At 43.2% G+C, this 23,986-nt stretch overlaps 1 protein-coding gene across 1 annotated transcript; it reads left to right on the forward strand.

The window, feature by feature from the left end:
• The first annotated feature begins 1,261 nt into the window (after nucleotides 1-1,261).
• Nucleotides 1,262-6,064, forward strand: LOC130516193 (terminal nucleotidyltransferase 5A-like). The gene is made up of 2 exons (XM_057017076.1): nucleotides 1,262-2,334; nucleotides 2,924-6,064. The coding sequence occupies exons 1-2, from the start codon at nucleotides 1,909-1,911 to the stop codon at nucleotides 3,737-3,739; spliced, it is 1,242 nt and encodes a 413-aa protein (XP_056873056.1). The 5' UTR covers nucleotides 1,262-1,908; the 3' UTR covers nucleotides 3,740-6,064.
• Nucleotides 6,065-23,986: the final 17,922 nt, after the last annotated feature.

A 23,986-nucleotide genomic window follows, 5' to 3' on the forward strand; every position in this document is an offset into this window, starting at 1 on the left:
GATGGAAATCATTTAGAGAGGTTTAATGGCAGCATCTGACTTTCAAATGAGATTCACATAAAAGTATAAAGAGGCAGACTCTCTCATACAATCTCTCTCTCTCTCTCTCTCCCTCTCTCTCTCTCTCACACACTCACACGTGCACACAGATACAAATTAGCTTCCAAATGTTAACTGATAAAGGGTCCGTCTGAAATCCCCTTGTCAATCCTCTAATGTCGTCAGACACTGGAAACCAAGCTGGTGTCATCCACTTGACAGGTCAAAGGTCAGGTAAGTAGCTGCTCCATGACAAACATCCAAGTCTGACACTGAGCTGGTCACTGAATGGGGGGGTGCATCAAAAATGACTGACCTGCTGTCATGCGTTAAATTATAGAGGTGTAGAGTGCAGTTTAACTCAAGCAACTCACCCCAGCAGAGGAAATCAAATTTACAGCAAAGTTATAGGCCCAATTCACTTCTACTAATCGTGCCATGTTTAATTAGCTATAAATGAAACAAAAGGGGAGTTTCCTGCAGTTTAGATTATCCATCAGCTGCATGATGAAACTTTTAAAAACCCCACCCCCAATCCAGTTATTCAGTGATGCTCCTCTCTGCACATTGTGAGCGTGCACAGGGAGTGCACGCTCACAATAAAAAACCTTAACCTGTTCGTAGGCACTGCACTACTCAGGTGTGAGTGCGGGGACAATATGTGTGTGTCTGTAGGAATGTGTGTGTCACCGCACATGCTGCTTAATCTGCGGTAAGCTGGTTTATGAGCTCGTCTGTAGTGACGCAGATCTATGCGCCGAGCTCTGGGCCGCTTCTCTGTGCCAATTTACCTGCACAGACTGTCGTCTATACCTGACACCGTGACAGATTAATGGAAGCATGAAGAAGTCAAGCAACGTGTTGATATTCCAGCCAACACATACTTTGCACGTCCATCCTGTGCCATAATAAATTCCAACAGAGCCAGGTGATTGATGAAACAAGACCCCGGTGTGCTTCATGTGTATTTAAAGCACTGACCAGGCTGGTGTTCACATCATTTAAACTTAAATGCTACAAGTCTGATTTATTACAAACATTTTGAATCATCCAACAGGTTTCCTCAAAGGGCTGAATTGAAAGCGTATTATGGTGAAGGGTCATCGTTTGCTTCTACTGTAACGCCCATTCCAGACGCGACTCAGCCCCCGCGCTCACAGCCAGTCAAAATCATTTGCAAACATTGGCAGGCGTAGGTTGCCAATCAATGGGAACCGCCCCGGCAGCGCTCAGACGGGAAGAGCACCCATCACATCCTACCCAGCAGCTGCTGAGTGCGACCTCTGTGGCCACTACGCAGTACCAGCGAGCAGCCGACATCCAAAATGTAAGGGAAAAGCAGTTATACACCACTTTATGAAAGTAGGTGTGTGTAACTGTTTTTTTTGTAAGCGGCGCGTAAAATTGTTTTTACGCATCAGGATCGCGCAACAAGCTACGCCTTCAATTTGGCTGAACAGGCAGCTAGAAGTACAAGTTCTGCGGTGGATGAAACGTTTCTTGTGCGATGGATTCGTCGGTGAGACTTTGGGGCGGAGTGAAGAGAGGACAGTGTCAGGAAAAAATCACTTCTCGCTTTTGAAGTTGCTGGCTGATTTCAAAAGTTTGTGGCAGCGTAGCGCAGATGCAGAACAGCCTCTAAGACTTGACTGGAGCTGGAACTATTTGTCTAGACGGCGGAGTTCATGTAAGAAGCAGGACGCGCTTATCAGCAATAGCCATTGTTCCGTCCTTCAAGCGTAAAGACGCGCGGTTGCCCAGCGTTTGGTCTTTCATGGTTTACAGAAATATGCAGCTACCTACAGCCGCCGCCGCATGATTTAGTCGAAAGTTCCGTCCTTGGCATCTTTCTGACTACCTCTTCTCAACATGGACGAGACTGTAGAGTCTGCTGCGGCGGACAGCTGCGCGGACGGGGAGCGCATCAGTCTCGGAGTGCTCAACTGGGAACAAGTGCAGCGTCTGGACACCATCCTCACCGGGTCCATTCCCATTCACGGCCGGTGGAGCTTTCCCACTCTGGAGGTGAAGCCGCGGGATATCGTCAAAGTGGTGCGGAGCCGCATGGAGGAGAAACGGATACACGTCCGAGAGGTGCGCCTGAACGGCTCTGCGGCCAGCCACGTCCTGCACGAGGACAGCGGCCTTGGCTGGAAAGATCTGGACCTAATATTCTGCGCCGACTTGAAAGGAGAATTGGAGTTTCAGATGGTGAAGGATATAGTTCTGGATTCCCTTCTCGACTTCCTGCCCGAGGGGGTGAACAAAGAAAAAATCACCCCAATGACCCTAAAGGTAGTAGCAGTTATGTAAAAATATCGAATTCTAATAGAATTAGCATTTTGTTTCTTCAACCTTTAGTTTTATTAATTAACGTGTTCTTTAACTTCTTTAAAAAGTGTCTTAAATCTTGTGCAAATACATTTTCCTGCTACACTCTGCAAAAAAGAAGAAAAGTCTGTCCTCCAAATTAAACAGCTTTTTGCTGGATCAGTCTGATTCTGATTCACATAAATATGTTGGATCTCGAGTCATCTGGATACTGACCCGGGCTCACCTAATAGCTTTACCCTAACAATCCGACTTAAATTGGATAAGGCATGTCGGAGCTAGTGAGATTTTCTGAATACTTAGAAGCAAGAATGGCACTAATGCAAGTTGTAACACTTTATTTGAGGCGTCAAGGAGGAAATGAGACGAGTCAGTTGCTTAAAGTGATACTGCAAGCCTACCGATTAGAACTCCACACAATGTTTAATTTCAAATGTCAAAAATGTACAAATATAGACGAATTCGCCACTTGTGTTTGAGACAGGAAAACTTCAAAACTTTTATTTTTGTATTCTGTAACGGCACTTTTTTTAAAAAAATTCTTTATTTTCAGGAAGCCTATGTACAAAAGATGGTGAAGGTCTGCAATGACTCAGACCGCTGGAGTCTCATCTCCCTCTCCAACAATCGTGGCAAGAATGTAGAACTGAAGTTCGTGGACTCTCTCCGACGGCAGTTTGAGTTCAGCGTGGACTCTTTCCAGATCCGTCTGGACTCGCTCCTTCTCTTTTACGAGTGCTCCGAGCACCCCATGGCTGCCACTTTTCACCCCACCATCCTGGGAGAGAGCGTCTACGGCGACTTCCCGACTGCCCTCGACCACCTGCGCAAGCGTCTCATCTGCACGAGGAGCCCAGAGGAGATCCGAGGTGGGGGGTTGCTGAAATACTGCCACCTGCTGGTGCGAGGCTTCCGCGCTGCCTCCAGTGGCGAGATGAAGCTGCTGCAGCGCTACATGTGCTCCCGCTTCTTCATAGACTTTCCGGACATCAGCGACCAGAGGAGGAAGCTGGAGTCCTATCTGCAGAACCACTTTGTCGACCTGGAGGACAGGAAGTACGACTACCTCGCCACGCTCTACGATGTGGTGCAAGAGAGCACGGTGTGTCTGATGGGCCACGAGAGGCGCCAAACGCTCGGTCTCATCTCGTCATTGGGGCTGCGGATCCTGGCCGAGCAGAACGCCATCCCCAATGCTGCCAACGTCACCTGCTTCTACCAGCCCGCTCCTTATGTCTCAGACGGCAACTTCAGCAACTATTATGTGGCGCAGGTTCAGCCAGTTTACCCCTGTCCTCCCTCACCTCCTCACCATTACTACTCTCCTCCACAGCCTCCCATGTACACCACCTGGTTGCCCTGTAACTGAACACTTACTGATGCACTTTGGCCCGCATGATAACATGAGGTTGAAATATGGGGGAAATTTAGATAGATAAGAAGAGTGTAAATGATGAGGGCAAAGAGTCAGAAGAAGGCTTTAACCCCAGAGTTGGGTGTTCCAGCAGGAGGAGCTGAGCATATGCACTGAGACATGCCAGTGGGAGAGGTTTTAGGGTGCAGCTCACCACCGCAACCAGATTTGTCATGAATAGGATGAGATACAACTTACAGGAACTCGCAGAAACCTATGATATTCATATTTAAAACCAGGACGGACTCGGCTGCAGCCAGAGAGGACGGGTGACAGGTTTAAGATGTCGGTTCACAGTGCAACAAGTGCACCACTCAAACCACGTAAACCCATTGTGTGTGTGTCTGTGTCTGTGCTTGTGAGTTACATGCGGTTGTGTGAGGAAAGCTTTCAAAACACAATGCAAATTGAGGAACTTTTACTTGTTTACACATGCAAAGATCCACTTTATTACTTCATTTTTATTTAAATTCTGAGAAATAAAACAGAAAACAACAAACAATGCATGCTTTAGTAGTGTCCAGGAGACATTTTAAGTGCCTGTTGAAGCCTAAAGGGAACTGATCGATTCTTTATCATAGATGTCGAGTTGTCTGATTGACATTTTCACGGTGATAGCAAATGTTCCGAGAGATGTTTACCTACAATATGCTGAGTAAGGATTCTTCCGCCGAAGGAGGTTTGGGACTTTTTCCGGACCGTAGTTTAGTTGAATGTGGTTGTAATGTGCACAGAAAACATCGTGATTACCAAAGAGGAAGTAGCACCATCATTTCAAAATCTACACAGATGGGCGAGACGAATGCTTTAATAGATGGCAGCGTTGAGAAAAGTACGTTTAAAAGAAGACGTTTGCAGGGAGAGAGCTTGTGAGCGAGTATAAAACCTTATCTGCAGGGGATTTTTTTGGAGGGGGCAGCGGCTTGTCAATTGCTATGAGCTTATTCTCTGAGTCAACGATACCGATGTCTCGGGATAAAACGCCAAACCAGCCATCAAACCCACGTTACAACCGTATCATCTATGATCCGCATGACACCTTTAAAGCTCCACACTGAGTTTACTTGAAAGCAAATAGAAGTTCTGTTTGTGTTTAGTCTACTTGTGTGTCTCGAAAGTTTAACAAATATTTTCAAAAAAACCTACTTTTAAACTAACCACCACCCTCAACACACCCCAGTGTAAAGATTTGTGCACGCTAACCCACCTGCATGCACAGAACTGCACTCAAATCAAACCTTCCATTCAAATTCATTTAAATGCCTCAGCACAGCATTAAAAAAACACTATTGAGTGGAATGTTTAGGCCTGGGCCGCGCAGGCTCTTCCTCCACTACAAGTATTTTCAAGTAAATCGATTGGCAAATGTACTTGCATAATCCTGTCAACAAGCACACAAGACAAGAACCGACACAAACAAACAGCGGTGAAGCAAGCCTGCATCGTGCCGGAAATTCATTTGGCGCAGAAAGATCTGTTCCACCTAGTTTGCACCCAAAAGTTCCATCTTATCGCGTCGAGAAGGAGAAGCTTTCCAACCATGTCTGTAAATATCTGCACAATGATTTAATTAAGCATGTTTGTCAGGAGGGTGGGGGATAGATGGTGTACGCATAAAACCAGAGGGAGAGACCCAGGAGAGGTGACTTATCCCGTACGAAGCCTCCTCAAAGATGATGGAAAATCTGTGAATTCTGTTTTATCTTCCCTCTTTGGGAACGTTGCACAACTCCTGGATTTGTGAGGGGAAAAATGGGCTGCAGGATGAGATAACTGGCATATAATAGTTCGAATAATGTTTATGATCAGCACCGGTAAAGACAACCACGAGGACATTTTAACGAACCACTCGAGATGGCAAGAAGGTTTGTTTTTTTTTCCTCCTTGAATTTAATAAATCAATAGCATGTTTCTTTCCAAAGTGAGTGCAAGAGTCCCAGCATAACCGGATCGCTTATTTTTCTATCAATCTCTATTTTTGTAAAGTGTCTGTTTGGCTGACGTAGCGCACGGATTGAAAAGAATGTCACCGTCTGTAATGTGGTGTGTGTGAATTGGTCTTAAATTGTGCTTTTGTTTTTTTGTATTGTGAGGGATGAAGAGCAGCGCGGCTGGTGCAGATGTCTTCATTCTCAGTTTAGAACGTCCATTCTTTCCCTGTCATCTGTATTTTTAAGACGTCCTGTTTGATCATGAAACTAATGGTCTGTTATTTGTGTTCGACCGGAATAAAAAGGAAACAGGAAAACTAAAAAAAAAGATAAAACAGCATTTGGAGGACTCATTGTTTTGCCAATTCTCTCCCCAGATGTGCATGAATTTCCCCATGATGCTTTGCATGGCGGAAGCGCGGTTCAGCTGGGGTTAACAGCTCTGGCATTTCAGTTTGGCACCCAGACTTTGACAGAGGTAACTCCCTGAGGTCAGTCCATGGGGCACTGATAGTACTGCCAGCACCAGACTGGTAATCGTGATGGATTTCCCTCCTCGACACGTCAGGACAAGTGCCGCTAGTCGTCATCGCATCCTTTGCCAGACCTCATTAGTGGCGAATGCATTGGCAGGGAAACGCACAGATGGAGCCCTGGGCTCCCTGGTAACATGGTAACTGATTAGACTGGCTGCAGAGCTCCATCTCCCTAAGGCCCGTTGGCCTCTCCTTCCACGCGCCCTCTTATTAGGTCTTGCGGTGCAAATTCAGCAGTAGACCTCTCAACAGGTCTGATGGTGAATTTAAGCAGGGGGAGGTGAGCCACAGAAGGGAGAATGGGGCCAATGTTATCCCCCGTTAAGAGGGAGAGAGTGGACACTAAATATAGGCCCCCCACTCTGCCGCTGTAAGGACATTAGCCCATCTGCAGAAAGCTGATTAGCCTCCCTCCATAAGCGCGTGCTCAATGCTCTGCTGTGGTTACTGCAGAGGGTTTTAACAGCTATTGCACTGTAACACATACAGCACCAGATCTTTTAGGTCACTCTCACTGGAAAGGGCCGGGAAAAAAAGCAGTCCACTTCCTTATCAAGAGCTTAAAGTGAACTGAAGACATGAGATTGAGGCTTCATAAGTGTTGCACAATAGTTAGAGCTAACCCAGTAACACACAGAGCGCTTAGGAAGTGTGTCTGGATTTGCAAAAGTAGCTTTAGTAAGGTAAGACATGCTGTATACTTTACATGGCGCAGTGGGGAAAAAAGAATAATTCTTCTATTTAGGTACAAAAATATAGCTGGCAAAAAAAAAGTTAAGTGTGAATCAAAAAAGAACTGCTGGACCACAAACTCGCCAGGAGCTGATTAGCGTCCTCACAGTTCTCATTGTAAAACACTTGGTTCAGTTGTTTTCATTGTAAAAGGTTTAAAAGATAAATAACTGAACGTTAACATCCACTGTTAAATGTACTGGAAGGAGAATTCTTACTGATGAAGAGCTAGTTTGTTTTTACGCCTATGCAGTTTTGTTTTAATATTTAATGTTCTCTCATCTGGTTATTGATCCTCACAACCAGGATGTTGTTCTGGCTCACTGCTGTGCTTTTTATTTAAATATTGACCAGGTGTCTCAAAGAAAACACACATTTTTACAGCCTTTTAATTAGAGCATTCTGCAAGTATGAAACTACGGCAACTTAACAGAGCCTAAATTGGCATAAGAACCTCCCCCGCCCCCCCCGCCTCCATGTTGATAATTTAATATTATCTGTTGGCTGTAGTGAGCAGCGAGAGACCCACATCTGGGTTCCAAGCCCCCAAAACAGGCTCTGAAATACCGCAGATCTGACTCATCATCAAAAACCCAACCCAAATAATAATGATTTATAGGTGAGGGCAGAATCCTTATGGCGTGTAGATGACTATAATATTGCATCTGTAATGCATTTCCCTTTAAGAGGAATGTCTGTTGGTGATGAGTACAGAACACATTAATAAAACAAATAGATCAATGGGCAGCTTCTAAAAGACCGACATCTTGGGTGTGTTGAACAGGTTAACACAGTTTACATTGGTTTAACTGTGGTTTAGGAGGGGACTCCAAATATAATACCAACAAACCAAAAAAAATGAGTGTGCGTTAGGCTGGATAGATGCCGACTGTAGACTACAGAGCGAGACATGAAGATCACGTGAGCTGAAGTCCAGACATGCAAAGTCTCAGGTCCGGAGTGGTCATGCTGGAGGAGAACCAGTTGGAGCAAAAGCAGGGCCAAGAGTCCATCCAGCTCAGCCGGGGTCAGAGGTCACCCAGTTAATCAAACAACAGCAAGACGAGACTGTGAGAAACAGTCTCTGCCTGTGTGTGTGCACGACTGAAAAAAAACCAGCAGAGTGAGATGAAGTGTGTGTGTGTGTGTGTGTGTGTCTGTGTGTGTGTGCGCGCACGCACGCACGTGCTGTTTTACAGGCGGCCTTCAGTCCATGTCTGGTTTTTTGACATCATATCTGTGGATTATGTTGCTTTGAGAAATTTAAACAGGGATATCTATTTATTAGGTACGTGATAATAAAATAAAATTTTATGTAATTTCTGTGTATGACTGTCTCTCAGCTCCAACACCGGTATGCTAGCAGCCAGTATCTCATAAATAATAGCAATGCTAATATTTATCTAAACTGATATATTCAGTATTTTAGCATGTTAATTATCGAAAGTGAGACCTATTAGCATCAGCTTCTAAACTGAGAAACAGTCCTTTTTTTACTTGCGTAGCTTTACTGCAAAGGAAAATGTGTTTAGAATGTGGTTTAATCTACAGAAACACACATAAACACTTGGGAACAGGGAGCCTGGAAGGAGTACACTTGTGAATATTTTAACACAGCAAGATTAATCTTTATTTTTACTACTAACCATGACAAGCTGCCCTCCTTTCTCATGCAAAATAACATCTGGTACATTGTTCTCAAAACACACACGATCCTACAGTAAACTCCCTCTCTGCTAGCAAACATAACACAAAGTAAAGAAGGAGCACAATTAAAGTGCAAATTCCAAGCTAAATCTTCTCAGACGTGCTGTCTTTTAAATGCACTTTGACAGAACTGGAAAAGAAGCCGCAGTAAGGCTGAGTTTAAACTTTCATACCACGCCATTTACCGGAATGATCATCACCATTACCACCAATTGAATGTGCCATTATAATTGGTGCTTATCACTCCCGGCCATTTATCTTGGCTCACAGTCTGGTCATTAAAATGTTTAGGGAAATAAAACACTTTAGAACATGTGTGTGTCTGCACCCACTAAACAACAGCCTGAAAAAATAAACGGACTTGTATCGGAGGAAGAGCCAGAATTAGGAAGGAGGGGTGACCGAAGCCCTCACTGGTATCCAAAAGTGTCTGTTTTTATGTGTGTTTATGCACGTGCAAAACACATTTATGCATCATTCACACCGAGAAAAAGAGCACATGTAAAATATTAGTGTGTACGTGGGAAAGTGCCTCTGAAACACTGACTTGCACTTCCTCCCTCCCATAAAATAAGGGTAATCTGTAATAGGCGACCTAGAGGCTTCATTAAGGGCTAAATTTAAATAGCTAAGGTGGTCATTTGTGTGTTTGTGTTTGTATTTATCGCTCGCTCCCTGTTTTGATGACCGAGTGTGTGTGCCAGTGTGTGTATTTACGGTTTATATATGCAGAAATGCTGCCGTCTGCATCCTTACCTCCCTCCAACAAGCCCGTTCTTGCTGTAATGACAGTCCTTATCACGTTGTAATAGCAAACATACCTGCCAGCTCGCCGCTTGTGCCAAAACCACACCTGTATTTGTTAAGTATAGCGTTGTCGATACAGGAAAACAGAAAATAAGAGATGCCCTCTAGAAATGAATGCGGGTATGATAAGTTTTCAGCTTTATATTGGTATATAAATCATATCCTCAGCTTTTGTGTGGCTTTAATGATTTATTTTATTAGGTCTTTTATGGTTTTTTTTCCGGTGGAAAGACATTCAGAGGGGGGAAAATGGTTCAGTTCCAGTTTTCTGAGTGTGTTTTTTGGGACTCTGGTGTAATTAATCAGCAAAGAGTCATAACAACCCGTCTCCAAACAGCGACCCAGCAAAGGTTCTGGGAGATTTAAGCGTTAGGAGCGTTGTCGTTCAGGGAAATCGCGATCGGCCCGGCGCTCCTGGGTTTGTTGTTTCCACTTTGGCTGCGGCGTTTCCAGCCAGATAAAACCCAAACAAACTCGCTCAAAGTTCCACTGTTTGACAGTCCTGCAGGAATTTGTGTTACACTTGAGGCTACAGTCTGGGTTTTCAGGGTCAAGGAGAACACCGCCATGGTAACCTGTGCTGTGCATCTACCAAACCGGGAGCTGGTTTGGCTCCAGATAAGAAATCAAGATGTGGTTTTTAAAAAAGTCTTTCTCTCTAACACAAACATTGAAAACGACGTGTGTGTGTGTGTGTGTGTGTGTGTGTGTGTGTGTGTGTGTGTGTGTGTGTGTGTGTGTGTGTGTGTGTGTGTGTTTCAGATCTACGGTCTGATGATGACGCAGCATCCACTTTTTCATTTATACATTCCCAGTGAATTTCTCTTCGCCAGCCGTCATTCCTGCATCCGTTTTTGGATTACGAGCCTAACTTCTTTGTGTTTGCTCGCCATTATAGTTTACACTGCTGTGTTGCTGCCGTGTTTGCATGTGCATGCAGCAAACACCTGCAGCAAATACCCCCACGGCCATTTGAACATGCTCAAAGACACTTTAGGAAATCCTGTGTTGACACAGTGAACAAAACTGAAAACCACAAGCGAGCGGTGAAATTAGGTGAGATGGGGTAACGAGCGAAAACCTAAGGTGCTTCTGCAAGTTGACTGTTGTTATGTGAATCTAACTAATGCGCATGTTTTTGAACTAGAGAATACCAAAGCTGAAATAAATTTAAAAAAAACAAACCCTGAGCTGAGTATTAAACTCAGATGCTTCCTCCACCACGATGGCCCAGAACTGCATTATATGAGATTATAAATAGGCAACTGCATATTTACCTGATTTACCAGTTTAACACTCACAGTCAACAGAACTAGTGTATAAGGGACCTGTGAGGAGCCCAACAAGACACTTATGACTGCTCTAAAACTCCAGCAAGCTGAGATGAGCCAGACTCTGCCAGCTGGTTGCCTCAGATTCCATCATCTACCAGAGATAAATACACCCAGGAGACTTCAGGGTCGAACGTAGCAGGTTATAGGATGCGATGGAGCTTTTCGGCCATCAGATTAGACACTACAGTGTGTGTTTGTACGCATATCAGCACAAACGCAGCTGATTCCCTCTGCAGCGACATCTGAGAGGGACTTAAAGGTCAATGGTTAAATGAAAACAGCGAATTATAGACAAATCCTGGTGGACAAACTGAGTCAGAGCGAGGCTGGGTGATTCATTTTTCTGCAAAACAATGACCCGAGGCAGAGAACGCCATGCCAAAAAGGTTTATGGAAAACAAGGTGAACGGTCAGGAATTAATGAACAGACCTAAATTCAAAGGATAATTTATGACCAGACTCTAAAGACTCTCCTCCGCCTTCAGTGGCGTAATACAGCTTGAGACACGTTTCAATGTAAAATTGCAGCATCCAGATGTGCAATCCTGATCTGGTGGCCACACAGACTCGGAGCGGTTGTGGTGAACATTGCAGTGAACATTTAAGTCATCACAGCCAGGATACCTGCCTCTGTTACCAGTAATTATTGAGAAGAAGCCTAATTGAATGGTTTTACTTTATAGAAATGTCATTCGCTGTCATATCACTTAAAGAGGGTTCACAAAGATAGAGAGAGAAACAGCCTAAAACAGGACCTGCAACTTTGAACCGGTTGAGGCTGGATTGGGAGAGTACCGGGAACATGACTGAGCAGCTGCTGGATCTGTTGGCATCAAAACGCCATCGCCTCAGACGGACTTTTGCATGTAATTTAGCATTTCAAGCCTGTTTGTTTATTGCCTCTGTTGTAAATGAACGGTGAGCCTCCAAATGATCTGCTGTGACTAATTCAGAAATTGTGAGCTTCCTAATTACAAACTCAGTGGTGTGGAAAGGTGACCTGCGCAGCGTTGTGTACTCAGAGGGTCGCCATTATTTCCAGCATGTGGCTGTAATCAACTTTTGTCTTTTTTCCATGTATTTTTGTTCAAACAGAGCAGAATCGTGGAAACAAAGACATGATTATGACACAAGTAAATGGTTTATAGGATAAGCAATGATGCAATGGATGAAAAATGGGTAGCGGTTAGCTCGGGGATATTAGCATTTAGCTGAGGAGAACTTAATGTGCATCTTTTTTCATGTTTTGAGGGTTGTTTTTTTTTAACATCCTCGCTTGTGATTATTAGTTGTCCTGGAATGTTTTTTAATCCTGTTTTCCATTACCAATGCCGGAAACAGGGGGTTATAGTCTTTGTTTGGAGAGTAGATTTGAAGACCCCGTTGCCTGATCTTAAACAATCATCAGCCAACATGCAGCGTGTGCAGCACATGCAGCATGCATGACTGTGTGCATGCACTACGCCTGTCCTCTGGTAAGTTTGCACAATAAACATTTGTCACTGGTTTAAGTTGGTGGAGATGCTGCGTTTATTTATTGTATGTGCTTAAAGGAAGAGCTGACTCAGCAGTGTCAATATAGTCTTTGGCGTCACAGGAATGTCACTTTTGTTAGCATTTCATGTTCCATATCTAAGCAGTTCTCGGCCTGAATCAACTCAGGGTAATGCTTTTGTTTCTTCCTTTTCAAGTCTTTGGTTAAGATTGAATACAACTGCACCCAAACAATTACAAAGTCCATGCTTAGAACGGGTTTTTGCACGCTGATATTTGTTACAGAAGCTTGCCAACATCAACATGTCTGACCCGTGAGAAAAACCAGTGGTCCCAATCCAACCCTTACTGATTTTCTCAAAAATGACTTGGTTTCCTTTTTCAGAACATCTAAAAGGCAGTTCAGAAGGCCCGACTGGGCCCGATCCTTTCATGTATTTGATTATGTGGTGCAAGTTTGCTGAAGCAAATGCAAAAAGCAACATGAATAATTGCACAGAAACCTTCGTTTTAATTGCATTCAGGAAACCATATGGTCAGAACATACCCAAACCATACTCCCCAAGTTCCCAGACACACAAATTTAAGCTTTTTCTGTATGTTTTTGTTTTTGTTTTCCCTCTGTCGTAGATTATACTTCTCCCTTTTAGGAACTTCTATTTCTTACTTCCTTTCCATTTAATGGCAGGTTACAGCAAATCAAAGTCTTTCTTTGATTCAGGTTCCAAAAGAATATTTTGTTAAGGTCATCACGTAACCAATTCTTTAAACTGGGCTGACACATTCTGCTATATTGAGATGTATATAAAAATCCTGTCCACAGCATAGATTCTAGCACGCCACCTGTCCATCTGGTCCTCCACCCATTGACTAAACTGCTGTCATCTCTTAGGGTAACTGGGTTCTGGACTCAGTCACCAGTTGAGAGGCTGGAAGACCCCCCCCCCCCCCCCCCCGGAACGGGTCACCGGTCCACTGAAGAGACTATTTAACTTTTGCTGGCTGATGTCGGGTCAAAAACACAACCGGAGCTTCTATATTGAAGGCTGACGCTAAAGTTTGGTCGTTTCCTGTTGAACAGTAAAATCTACTGACAGGTACTAGCGAGCGTCCTCAAGGTCACACCCCCTCATGCGACAGCCACTCATATTGCAAAATTAGACAAATTTGTAGCTCCAACTTACACATTACACACAGTTAGGAGTCAAATGTATTGCAGTCTAACATTGTGCAGATGCTGAGATCAAGGTAATTAACTCTTGGACAGTTAATAGATCTACGGCCTCCCTCTTCTTCTCTGGTAAACTGTTGGATAAACAGGAATAGGTGTGGCTTTATCTGTAAAAATACGTTTAACAAGAATGACACATCTTCCATCTCCAGTTCCCTAAACTCCCTGAAAGGGCGTTTTTATTAGGTGACCACTGGTGAAAAATTTATTGGGTGGTTGTTTTTTTTTAAATTGTCCCCAGAGGATGACTGTGTTGCGGCTTTATCTCCAGCTCTGCCAAAAGGTTTTTTAGTTTTGCTTTGGGTCAAAACTTCCAGTGGCAGTTTAGATTTACTGCTGTGGTTCAGTTTTTATGGTAGATGTTTCTTCAGCGAGAAGTGCAGGAATTTTGGCGATGCCGCATCAACTCTGGAGCAAGAGATTTATGCCCCACCACTGTGAGGACCCCGCTAAGGGCTTCAAGGTCAAGGGTCAGTGGTGAGGGTAGAACAGAACAGGTTAGACGGCTGAGAGGAGGGCGCGAAGGACGGAGCTAAGTGGCAGCAGAAAGTTAGAGGTCCGACTAAACACTTTATCCTTTCATGTTCCGTGTCCTGACTGATGAGTGCAGCTGGTTCTGTCATGTTAAAGTGAGAAACTCCAAGGTGATTGTCAGACAAAAGCACACACACACGCACACACCCATACGCACACACACACATGTTATGTTTACCCATGAGGCCCACTGTCATTCACTTCCTCTGAAACCTGTTCGTTCCATCTGCCCCATGACCCCACTTTCACCTTACCTTCTTCCCCTTCAACCCCCTATCTCCCTTTCCAGCAAGGGCCCCCTCTCTCTCTCTCTCTCTCATCCCCCCCCCCCCCCCCCCCCCCCCACCTACACACCTACACACACACAAAAGAAAGGCAAGAATAGGGAGGAAAAATGACTGCAGCAGTTATGTCACTGTCAAAAATCAATCACAGGGAGCGCTGCAGACGGTCTGTTCAGGGTTCGCATGAGGTCAGTGAGGTTAGCCTCACGCTGGCTGGTCACTATGGCACCAACACACACTGCACACACAGACTTTAGCAGGAAAATGTGATTCCTGAAGCGGAATGAAACACATGGTGAACCTGGATGGAGGAGACAGGACTATAACTCCGGTCAGGCGTGCACGCCAATGCCTGATGTTTTCCAGCTATCACCCAAAGGAGCTGATGCATCAGCACAATCGCATGAACCTCTCCCGCATGGCTAACGCTGGCCAATGCCAGCTGATAGGCACGAAACCTTATTGAATCAGAAATTAAGCCCGTTTCTTTCCAAACAACCAGACTCTTTCCGCACATGCTAGCAGGGCAGCTGGACCCTGCCTTGGACGATGTGACGAGTGATGTCATTTCAATCGCTTTGGTTCCAATAAACAAGAGAAAAGTGTAGTGAACGGACCAAACGGGGTATGTTGCAGTTAGCATGGCCAGCACTTACAGTAATCACTAGAGGGCAAACCAGGCGCTGTTTGGGGGGGGCTCTCATAATAACCTGGGATGAACTGTGCAGTTTTATAGCACTTAAAAGGCTGTTCAACCAACACTGCTTTTACTATAAATCTGTTCCCATAGCTGTTGGCCAAAATCTGCTGGCTAATCACTTTCCTATTAGCCGCTTGCACAAAAAAGAAACTCTAATCCAATTAGAGTGGAAAAAAAACACCCAAATTCCTGACCTTCTCTGACCACAGTCCATGTTTGCCTTCAGTCACATGTGAATTTGGGGCATCTGTTTCATATTGTCGTGGTCGTACGAGGCGAGCGCATGGAAGCGGGGCAAATGAAAACAGAAAGACATCTTTAGATTCTGGGACAAAAGCCCCGGATCCCCGCTGCAGCGAGTCTCTCCACCATATCCTGGTGCACGTGTGTGTGCCCCTGGTGTTTGAGCGCGCGCACGCGCCATATAAACCCGTCCCGTCGCTTCCTCTCAGCCATCTGAGCGCAGCTGGTGAGCAGACATCTGGTCAGAGACAGGAAAGAATGAGGGGGATAGACGAGTGGAAGGGAGACGGGTGATAGCAGGGACAAAGGTAATTTGGGGTGAAATGGATTTAGCACATATGGAGGAGCCATACAGATGTTTAGCAGTTTAGCAGCTTCCACACATGCATACAGATGTGATCCCAATCCTTTCTTCTTTAAGACCAAAGCCTCCTGTCCACATTTATTTTTTATTAGTGTTTAGTATCTCCTGAATTTTCTTGCTTTAAGTCTGAAAAGCTTTTTAAGGTCAGGGACAGAAATGGCTCTTGCAGATCGTTCTGGTGCTCTTTGCTGGGTTTTTTTTGTTTTTTTAATAAGACTTTCTGGTAGAAAACTGCTGGGTAGGGAGCAATGAAGTGATTAAATTAAATTAAAGTCTTAGTAACAAAGTAACAAAGTTCAGGTGGGAAGTTCAGGGTAACTGCTGCTGCAGGGAGACATCAGGGACACGACAAGTTACCCCGGGACGCTGGCATTGTTTATTGAAAGGGGTGGGAAAAAAAGGGAGGGGGGTGTGGGGGGGGGCAAAGATGATTCATGAGCTGAAGAGGCACATTTTCCTTTTTATTGTTTGAGTGAAAACAAACAGAGTGTCTGAAACTGGATGAAGTCATTGCTCCGCCACAAAGCTGTGCAATATCATCCCCACGTAGCAGAAGTCAGATGTGCCTCCAGACTGTCACTTTTCCTCATAGAAACACCGCATGCAACCATCAATAGCAGCGTAAATGCAGCACATCAACCTCCTAAAAACACAAAAACATGATCAACTAAATGGGACTGAAGGAGGATCTGCCAATGATTTAGTCTCACACAAAGATTGTAGACATAAATGACAAAATGAAATAGCTTCTCTCTGTGGTCACTAATTATTCCCAACAAATGCCGCGGAAAGAAAGAATCCATAAGAGGCACAAAGCAAATGTTAACGCAACACACATTGAGCACGTGTTCAGCGTCACCGCAGCAAAAAGAAATTCCTGTCATCTGTTTATAAATTACATTTCCAGCGTTGATGGGAGAGGAGTGCACCGACAGTCCTTTGGATTATTCTCAGCAGGATTTGTTTACTGTTAAATCATCTCAAATATTGGGTCTCATCCCTTTATCATTTCCTGTCCTTTTGTCTCTCTTTCCCGTCCTCGGTCTCTTCATTATAGTATAATATAAAGCAGGCCGTCACGTTCCAGCTGGAAGAAACACATCCAGAATTTCATTTTAAACCGTTTTCCAACCCCTCCCCTGTCCTGTGCCTGGGCCCAATCGTAAATAACACGGTAATATCTCGTATGAAGACCTATGAAATATGAGGGATTCCTCCTCTTTCCTCTCTTCCGGTTTCCTTTACTTTTTACTTTCAGAACTCAAGATCTATTTTATTATCAGACACTTCATTTCTGTTGTTCTGCTTTTATTCTATCTTTATTCGTAACTGAGTGAATACTTCCCGGCCATTATGTTGTTTTTGTACACTGTTGTAGTCTGCAGTCATGTGTTCAGCAAGATTCCGGGAGGTTGCCATAGAGACAGCTTTTAAAGACTGCTAAATACACAGAAACATTAGCAATGCCCACAGGAGCTTCTGCAAAGCTTGAAATCTTTATGATATGATATAAAACTATACACAATAAAGCTGTCTGACTGCTCTCACTTATGTGGATTCCAAAAGATCTGCACATTTTTCCCCCCTCAGATAAAACAATTTAAAGGATCAATTTAAGCATCACTTTGGGAACATGTAACATCTTTGCGGTCCAGGCTTTGGGTATTTTTAGTCTTTCATAAGCTATCTGGGGCCACGGCACAAAAGATCGACTTATAATAAAAAAGCGCACAAGTTTATGTGTTCAATATGTTGCATTTGGTTCCCATCTAGAGATGAGTCATCCGTGGGATTCAGCTCATGCTGCCTTGTAACTGGAGGGGTCCGGACTTTTATTGCTGTGTTACTGTTCCCAACGTGCACTTGGGCCATGCCGCTCAAGCTAGCATGAAAAGAAAATGGCTTGGAACTTTGTATTTGGTGGGATACAATGAGCAGCTCCAAGGGACGAAATTAGGGATCGGGAAACAGAAACGACCCTGATTAGTTCAGACGCCATGCCACAACCACGCGTCATGAGAGTTTGTGCATATATTAGAGTTTCATTGATGGCCGACATCTGTGCTGCGTTCAGGAGCATGTTTTAGAAGGGTCTCTTCTGGACTTTGTGCCTTCATGTCTCTGGTTCACACACAGACAGGAAGGGTATACAATAACATATATGTTCATTTCGAGTGCCTGACACAATGTTTCATAAAGTATTTAAAAGTATATGACTCGTTCTCAGCTAACCCAGTTCGTCTGCGATGGCAGTGAACAAACAGAACCGCTGCCCATAATGAGCCTCAAAGAGCTGTATGGATGGTGTCCATGTGTGTCAGGACTTTAGGAGACATGTGGCTTTTTTGTGTCCTTTGTAGGAGTAATCTGTCAGCTCATTGTGTTTTAGGAATATCCGGAACGGCCACATTTCCATCTTGCTATTTGTGGGAACCCCTCCAAAGCAAAAGCAAAGCTCCCTTAACTTGTATTTACTTTTGCTGTCACATCATGTTTTCTTACTGTATATAGAACCCATTTATATTCAGGATTTTTCCCCCTTATCCACAAGAAAGAATAACATCCACTTTGAGAACAGCTGGGCCGCTCAGAGGTCTGAAACCTCGTCACTGGCTGGTGTTGCCACAACATGATTGAGTGTTTGTAAGAAAGTCTGTGATATGTCATCAGTTACAGCCTGTATGGTTTCAATTTCAGAAAGTTTACTTCATCAAGGAAACAAACTGAATTTCATGCATTTTAGGTGAATATACTAATATCTGCACAGTTCCAAAAAATGCCTCATTTAATGAGCTCATTGGCCTACTTCACGGAATCAGCAGAGATGCTAACATCAGTTAGCTTCTACCAAATGTTACGGGAACAAAAACAATATTTGGTTCAGGAAAATTTAGCAAAGCTGACTTGTAAATTTGAGATTTTAGAGTGCATCACTTTACTGCTGTGTGGTAAAGTAGCATTTCGTGTTTTCTGTTTAGGAACAGACAGACACACGGAGTTCTGACCAGCCTGAGATAAGCCAGCAGCTGCTGGTAGTAGATTTAAGAGTAATGCACGTATTTCCTGAGATGTTCAAATCTCTCTCTGTGTGACTGACCTTTGTTGCTGAATAAAACATACCAGCCTAAAATACCCCCCACCCCCTCCCCGTGCAAAAAGAATGCTAATCGGATTCTACCCAAACCACAATTGCACAAAATTGAGGGAGTTTTGGTTAACTGTTCCGGAAAATATCAATTAGCATACATATCTGATTAAAAGGAGCAGTTTGCTGGTCTGTAATTAAATTTTATGAGACAGATTTGCAGAGGTTTGCGTTTCTGGGGAGCATGAATGTCGCTCTTAATCTCGTTCTCTCACATACACATTTCTTTTTATATCTGCTCTCCATAAACACACAAAAAAAAGTCCCATGGGAACACATTTCAAGATTGTTCACATATAGTGATTAGAGATATTTTCAAAAAAAATATCTTCAAAAAGATTCTCCTGCAGGCTAAGAACTGGGCAATCTAATCAGTGGCCAATGATTTTTGCATAAAGTATGAGTATTTGAACTTAATTTCATGCTATTTTTGGTAAGGAAAGAAGAACAGCGAACACTTTTTATTTCTGCAACGTTCTCTGTTGGGAAAACTATTAGCTTTCCTTTTATAACAAAGACTGTGAGATAGTTCGACTGTGAACTTCAGCAACATCCCATTAATCATGCACCGAAACGTTCTCATTCAATACCTTGATATGCAAAAATCTTTTAATAAAAAACACACCTTCTCCTCATCAGGGTCCGTCCCAGCAGTCACTCTGGACAGGTCGCTAGTGCATCGCATATCACACACACCACTAACACGCACCTGGGGGAAATGAGAGTCTCCGATCGACCCCATGCGCATGTTTTATACATTGGTAGGAAATCGAAGTATCTGGATAGAACCATTCTGGAAATGATGTTAGAATATTTTCACCATGATACGATGCGATCCACTGAGCCGCCGTGCTCATGCTAAAGATATGGTTTATTAACATCTTTGACCCTCATATGTTGATTTGTGACACCTCGCTTTTAGGGTTTTTAAATGGCGCCGATTTGCACGGTTATAGAAGGACTGTTTTAAAGGATAAATCCCACACAGCACTGTCACCCACAATATTCCTCTTACTTCCAGAATCCTTTAAAGTGAAATGGCTCTGGGTTGCGAGGGTCAAATCAATTTAGCCCGACGCTATTTTCCGTTTTCACACATTCGCTCTCTGCGTTTTTGTCGTGAACGCCGCGGCGATGACTCCAGGCGTTGCCCTTTCAGGATATTAAGCATTTTCAACAGAGTGAGTTTATCCCCACGGTAACGCGGAGAGCTCTGCGAGTGACGTCAGACGCTGACATCAATTCCGACAGGGTCACAGGCAGTGGGTCAGCCGTTTAGAAATGCATCCACTTCAGATTATCAGTAACAGAACGTGACAGTGCTGAGAGGATTGAAGCTCTCTGTGGCAGAGGATTACCTATACTGACTGTTATACCTGTATTACCCACCTGCAACTAATGCTGTCCCAATTCCTATACTAATGTGAGAGGGTTTAAAGTATGAGGTGTCATCACACTGGAGGAATGAAATAATGTATAAATTGTTTATAGTCACCACTCATTTATGTTCATCCTGAGTCAAAAATTTTAAATTAAGTTCCAAATGTAAACCAAAAAGCAAAACCTGGACTAAAGTCCTAAATTTTGACAGTCTTTGGGTTCCATAGTGTCCCTAATGCAAATTTTAGTCCATTAAAGTCATTCTGAGGCAGTAATACACCAGGCTTTCGCAGCGTCCTTGAACGGGTCCAAGCTTTCTGCCTAAAAGCCAGTGAACAGCCTACAAAAGCAGTCATGAAAAAGAAATTAAAATGGCAACGTCGTGATTCATAACGTAGGATATTTGCCATTGAAGGACGCTCTAATGACAAATGAAGTCTGCATCTCTGCTATAATAGCCTAGACTCGGTGTCCCGCCATGCTCGTGTTTTTTTGTGGTGTGACTCAGTTTTCGTATGACAGAAACAGGCCAGAAAGCAAATTCACAACTACTGGCCCACTGACCATGTCTCCATCATAAGCTGATACTGGCAGAGCTGGTCCTCAGCAGCTGGGAATCTGATCAGTGACCACGCTGCTGGAACTGTTCATCTGCACTGCTAAATTTCCAGAACACAGCAGCCTTAACTCTGATTAAACAGCTCTTGTGCGAGGAGCTGTAACAATGCATGTTTTATTTATTTTAACCTGACATGTTAATGGCCACTCACTTCCTTTTTTGACACATATTTTCTCTGTGCGTTTTAAATTGAGCTATTTCGGTACTGGCAGGCCTGTGAGGGGAGCTCCAGCCTTTAATTTCCATCTTATTTAATTACTTTAAATGTCATCCGGTGATCACAGTTGGGAATGTTTACATCCCAGACTTCCCAAATATAGTTTCCCGCACTGATTTATTCTAGGCTCTACCCATTATAAACCCATTTCTTTCTTTTTATACACAATTATTGTATTTTCCTTCTATTCTAAAGTTAACCATTTGGAGATTCCCTCTTTAAGATAATTACAACACTCGCTGCATTGAATGACAGTTGGTCACCCTTTTCTGCACGCAACAATGTTTCAGGGATTTTTTTTTCTTCTTTTTTCGAGAAACCATGATTGTCATATAGCAGATGGAGCCATGAGTTACCATCCGCTTGAAAGAATTACAGCATTTTGGGGGGCCTTATCTTTATCTTCAGTGTTCCTGAGCTCTCCTTTGGCGTATATGCATTAAAATAATTCTGTGTTTGTATCAACTTGCTGTCTAATCTTGAAATGTGTTTTTCTGAACAATGAGAAATATTTGGATAGTGTATCGGGGTAGAACACACAGAAGTGGTTTGCGATGTGCACCTCTGACAGTTGTATACGTACAGTAAGAGTAGGTCCTTCAGCTGCTCAGATCCTGCTGTTATAGGAGCAGTAAGAGATATTAAATCATTCTCAAAATGGCTCAGGCTGTGATGTAAGGTCCCAAACAGGCAGCAGCTGTAGTCAGCAAAGGATCCGCTCGCAAATGACGCCGTTCAAATTAAAAACACATGAAACGATCCTGATGGAACCAACCCGATCCAAGCTGAAGCCGAGGAAGACCCACAGCAGCGAGACAGTTGTGGGACCTGAGGTTAGATCCGACGTGTTAATTAAAGTTGAATGATGGGGACTTGATTTCATATGATGCAAGCATATGATGATGTACGACATGGTGGAGGGATGAGTTAAAATCTTTTTATTGTTAGGAATGATAGTTAAACTCTGCTTGAAAGACATCCAGCCCACCAGACAGGGAACATGGAACCACAGCTCCACTTCTTCCAGCATCTGCGGCCAGTGATGCGTTGCATTATGTGGCTTTAAATTATGTCATCAAAGTTGTATCTGTCTCTCAAGCTGAACTTACTTCACAATGCAAGGAAGTGCTGAAAGTAAAATGTAGGGTGACCTTTATTTTAATTATGTCTCGTATGCTTCAAAGGAATACCAAAACTTTCTACAGTTGTACAAAAATATGGCATAATTTATGCATCTGTGTCCCCTAGCAATATATAATATACCGTATGAAGTGTGTTCCAGCATAAATCATCCACTAACCTCTTGTTTAAGAGATGGTACCTCCTAAGTTTAGAACTGGGTGGGAACTGGAAATGTTTAACCTTTTCAAAACTCATTTGCCAAAGCAAAGGTAAAATAAAATATGGACGCTGTAAAAAGTTATAAATGACATGTAAGATTACCTGAAGCTACCTGCAGGGTGTGAAAACACAACAAAAAGGTCAATGACAGCGTGAGTGGAGAGGGAGAACAAACAGACAAACAGCGCGAGCGTGAAGAGGACTGACGAGAGAAGAAAACAGGAAGGCTGAAAAAAGGAAGCTCAGCCATTAACACATGACACACAAAAGTTGTTACTTCTACACAGACTACAGCATCCATTTGCTCTGCTCTTTTAATCCTTTTAGCATGTTTAATTTCTGAAATCAGCTCTATGATGGTGATACTAAGGAAAACCAACTACAGCCTTTGAATTATCCATACAACAGCAGTTCATTGCTTTATGGTGGCCTTGCGTATTGTGGATGGATTCAATGTACAGTACAATGATATTTTAATGATTATTTTTACTGTCTGCTGTGTTTGTGAATGTTGCGACCACAGTGCTTTGACAGGCTGCAACGTCTTCAGGTAAAGCTCCACCACCAACGGGTGAGTAAGGTGATGACAACGGCAATTGGATTTTTACCACTGAATGCCAATGAAAGATTGTCCCCATATCTGCTTTCCTCTAAATTCCAGAGAACCATTTAAGAAAAAACATTTCAAGACTTTATGGGCATCCTTGATATAAATCCCTGAACCAAAAAAAATCTGCACAAAATGTGAAAAATTCTTATAAAATGTGTTTGCTTTCCCCACAGCGGTTACATCATCTAAATGCCCATAAATATGAAAATACTTTACATAGATGGTTCATGCGTAACTATTAACAGGAATTAAATTTAGCCTATTGACAATATAAAACAAAATATAATGTAGCTAAAGAAAAAAAATGGCCAAAAAAGAATGGTCCAACAGGATCAGAAAAGCACATTAATAAAAGCACCCTTTTTTCCTGAATAAATTATTCATAATTCAGACACCAACATTCCTCTACAGCAGACTATGTTCTTTCCATCTGTAGGCTGTAACAGAAAGGATTTTTAAAGCTTTTAGAATCCAGAGCGTCTAGGTCGCCCGGGCAGAAAACTGAAAGCCATAATTACAGAAGCATCAAGTCAAATGGAACAACCCTTGCAAGGAAAAAGAAATATATGTAGCACTCCATGTGCTGCATAAAAGGATCTTAAATTATATATTCCAGTTGCAAATAAGATGAACAGTATTGTTAAGGAGAAATTGGCCAATCAATTGCCTCATGTTTCTGGTCTGTATTTTTAATGAATGATAGAGTGGTTACTATATCTGTTTCCTTTTATTTCAACATACTGTGACATAATTAAAGTCCAGGTTTTCTGTACAACACAGCACTACTACTCTGTGACTGTCCCAGTGACAAATTAAAGGGTTAAATCTATTTTCTGCAAAAATCAATGAGGTACAGAAACAAAAAACTATTTTCTCTTAGGCTTTGCAGCATTGTGGCTGTATGGTTTAAGAGAATAAAGGAACTAGAGGAACTTAGCCCCGAAAAGCAGAACTCTTCTGATTTTATTTCAGGCGTCATTAAAATTATAGGCG

This window comes from Takifugu flavidus, chromosome 19 (genome assembly GCF_003711565.1).
Source record: "Takifugu flavidus isolate HTHZ2018 chromosome 19, ASM371156v2, whole genome shotgun sequence".
Taxonomy (NCBI): domain Eukaryota; kingdom Metazoa; phylum Chordata; class Actinopteri; order Tetraodontiformes; family Tetraodontidae; genus Takifugu; species Takifugu flavidus.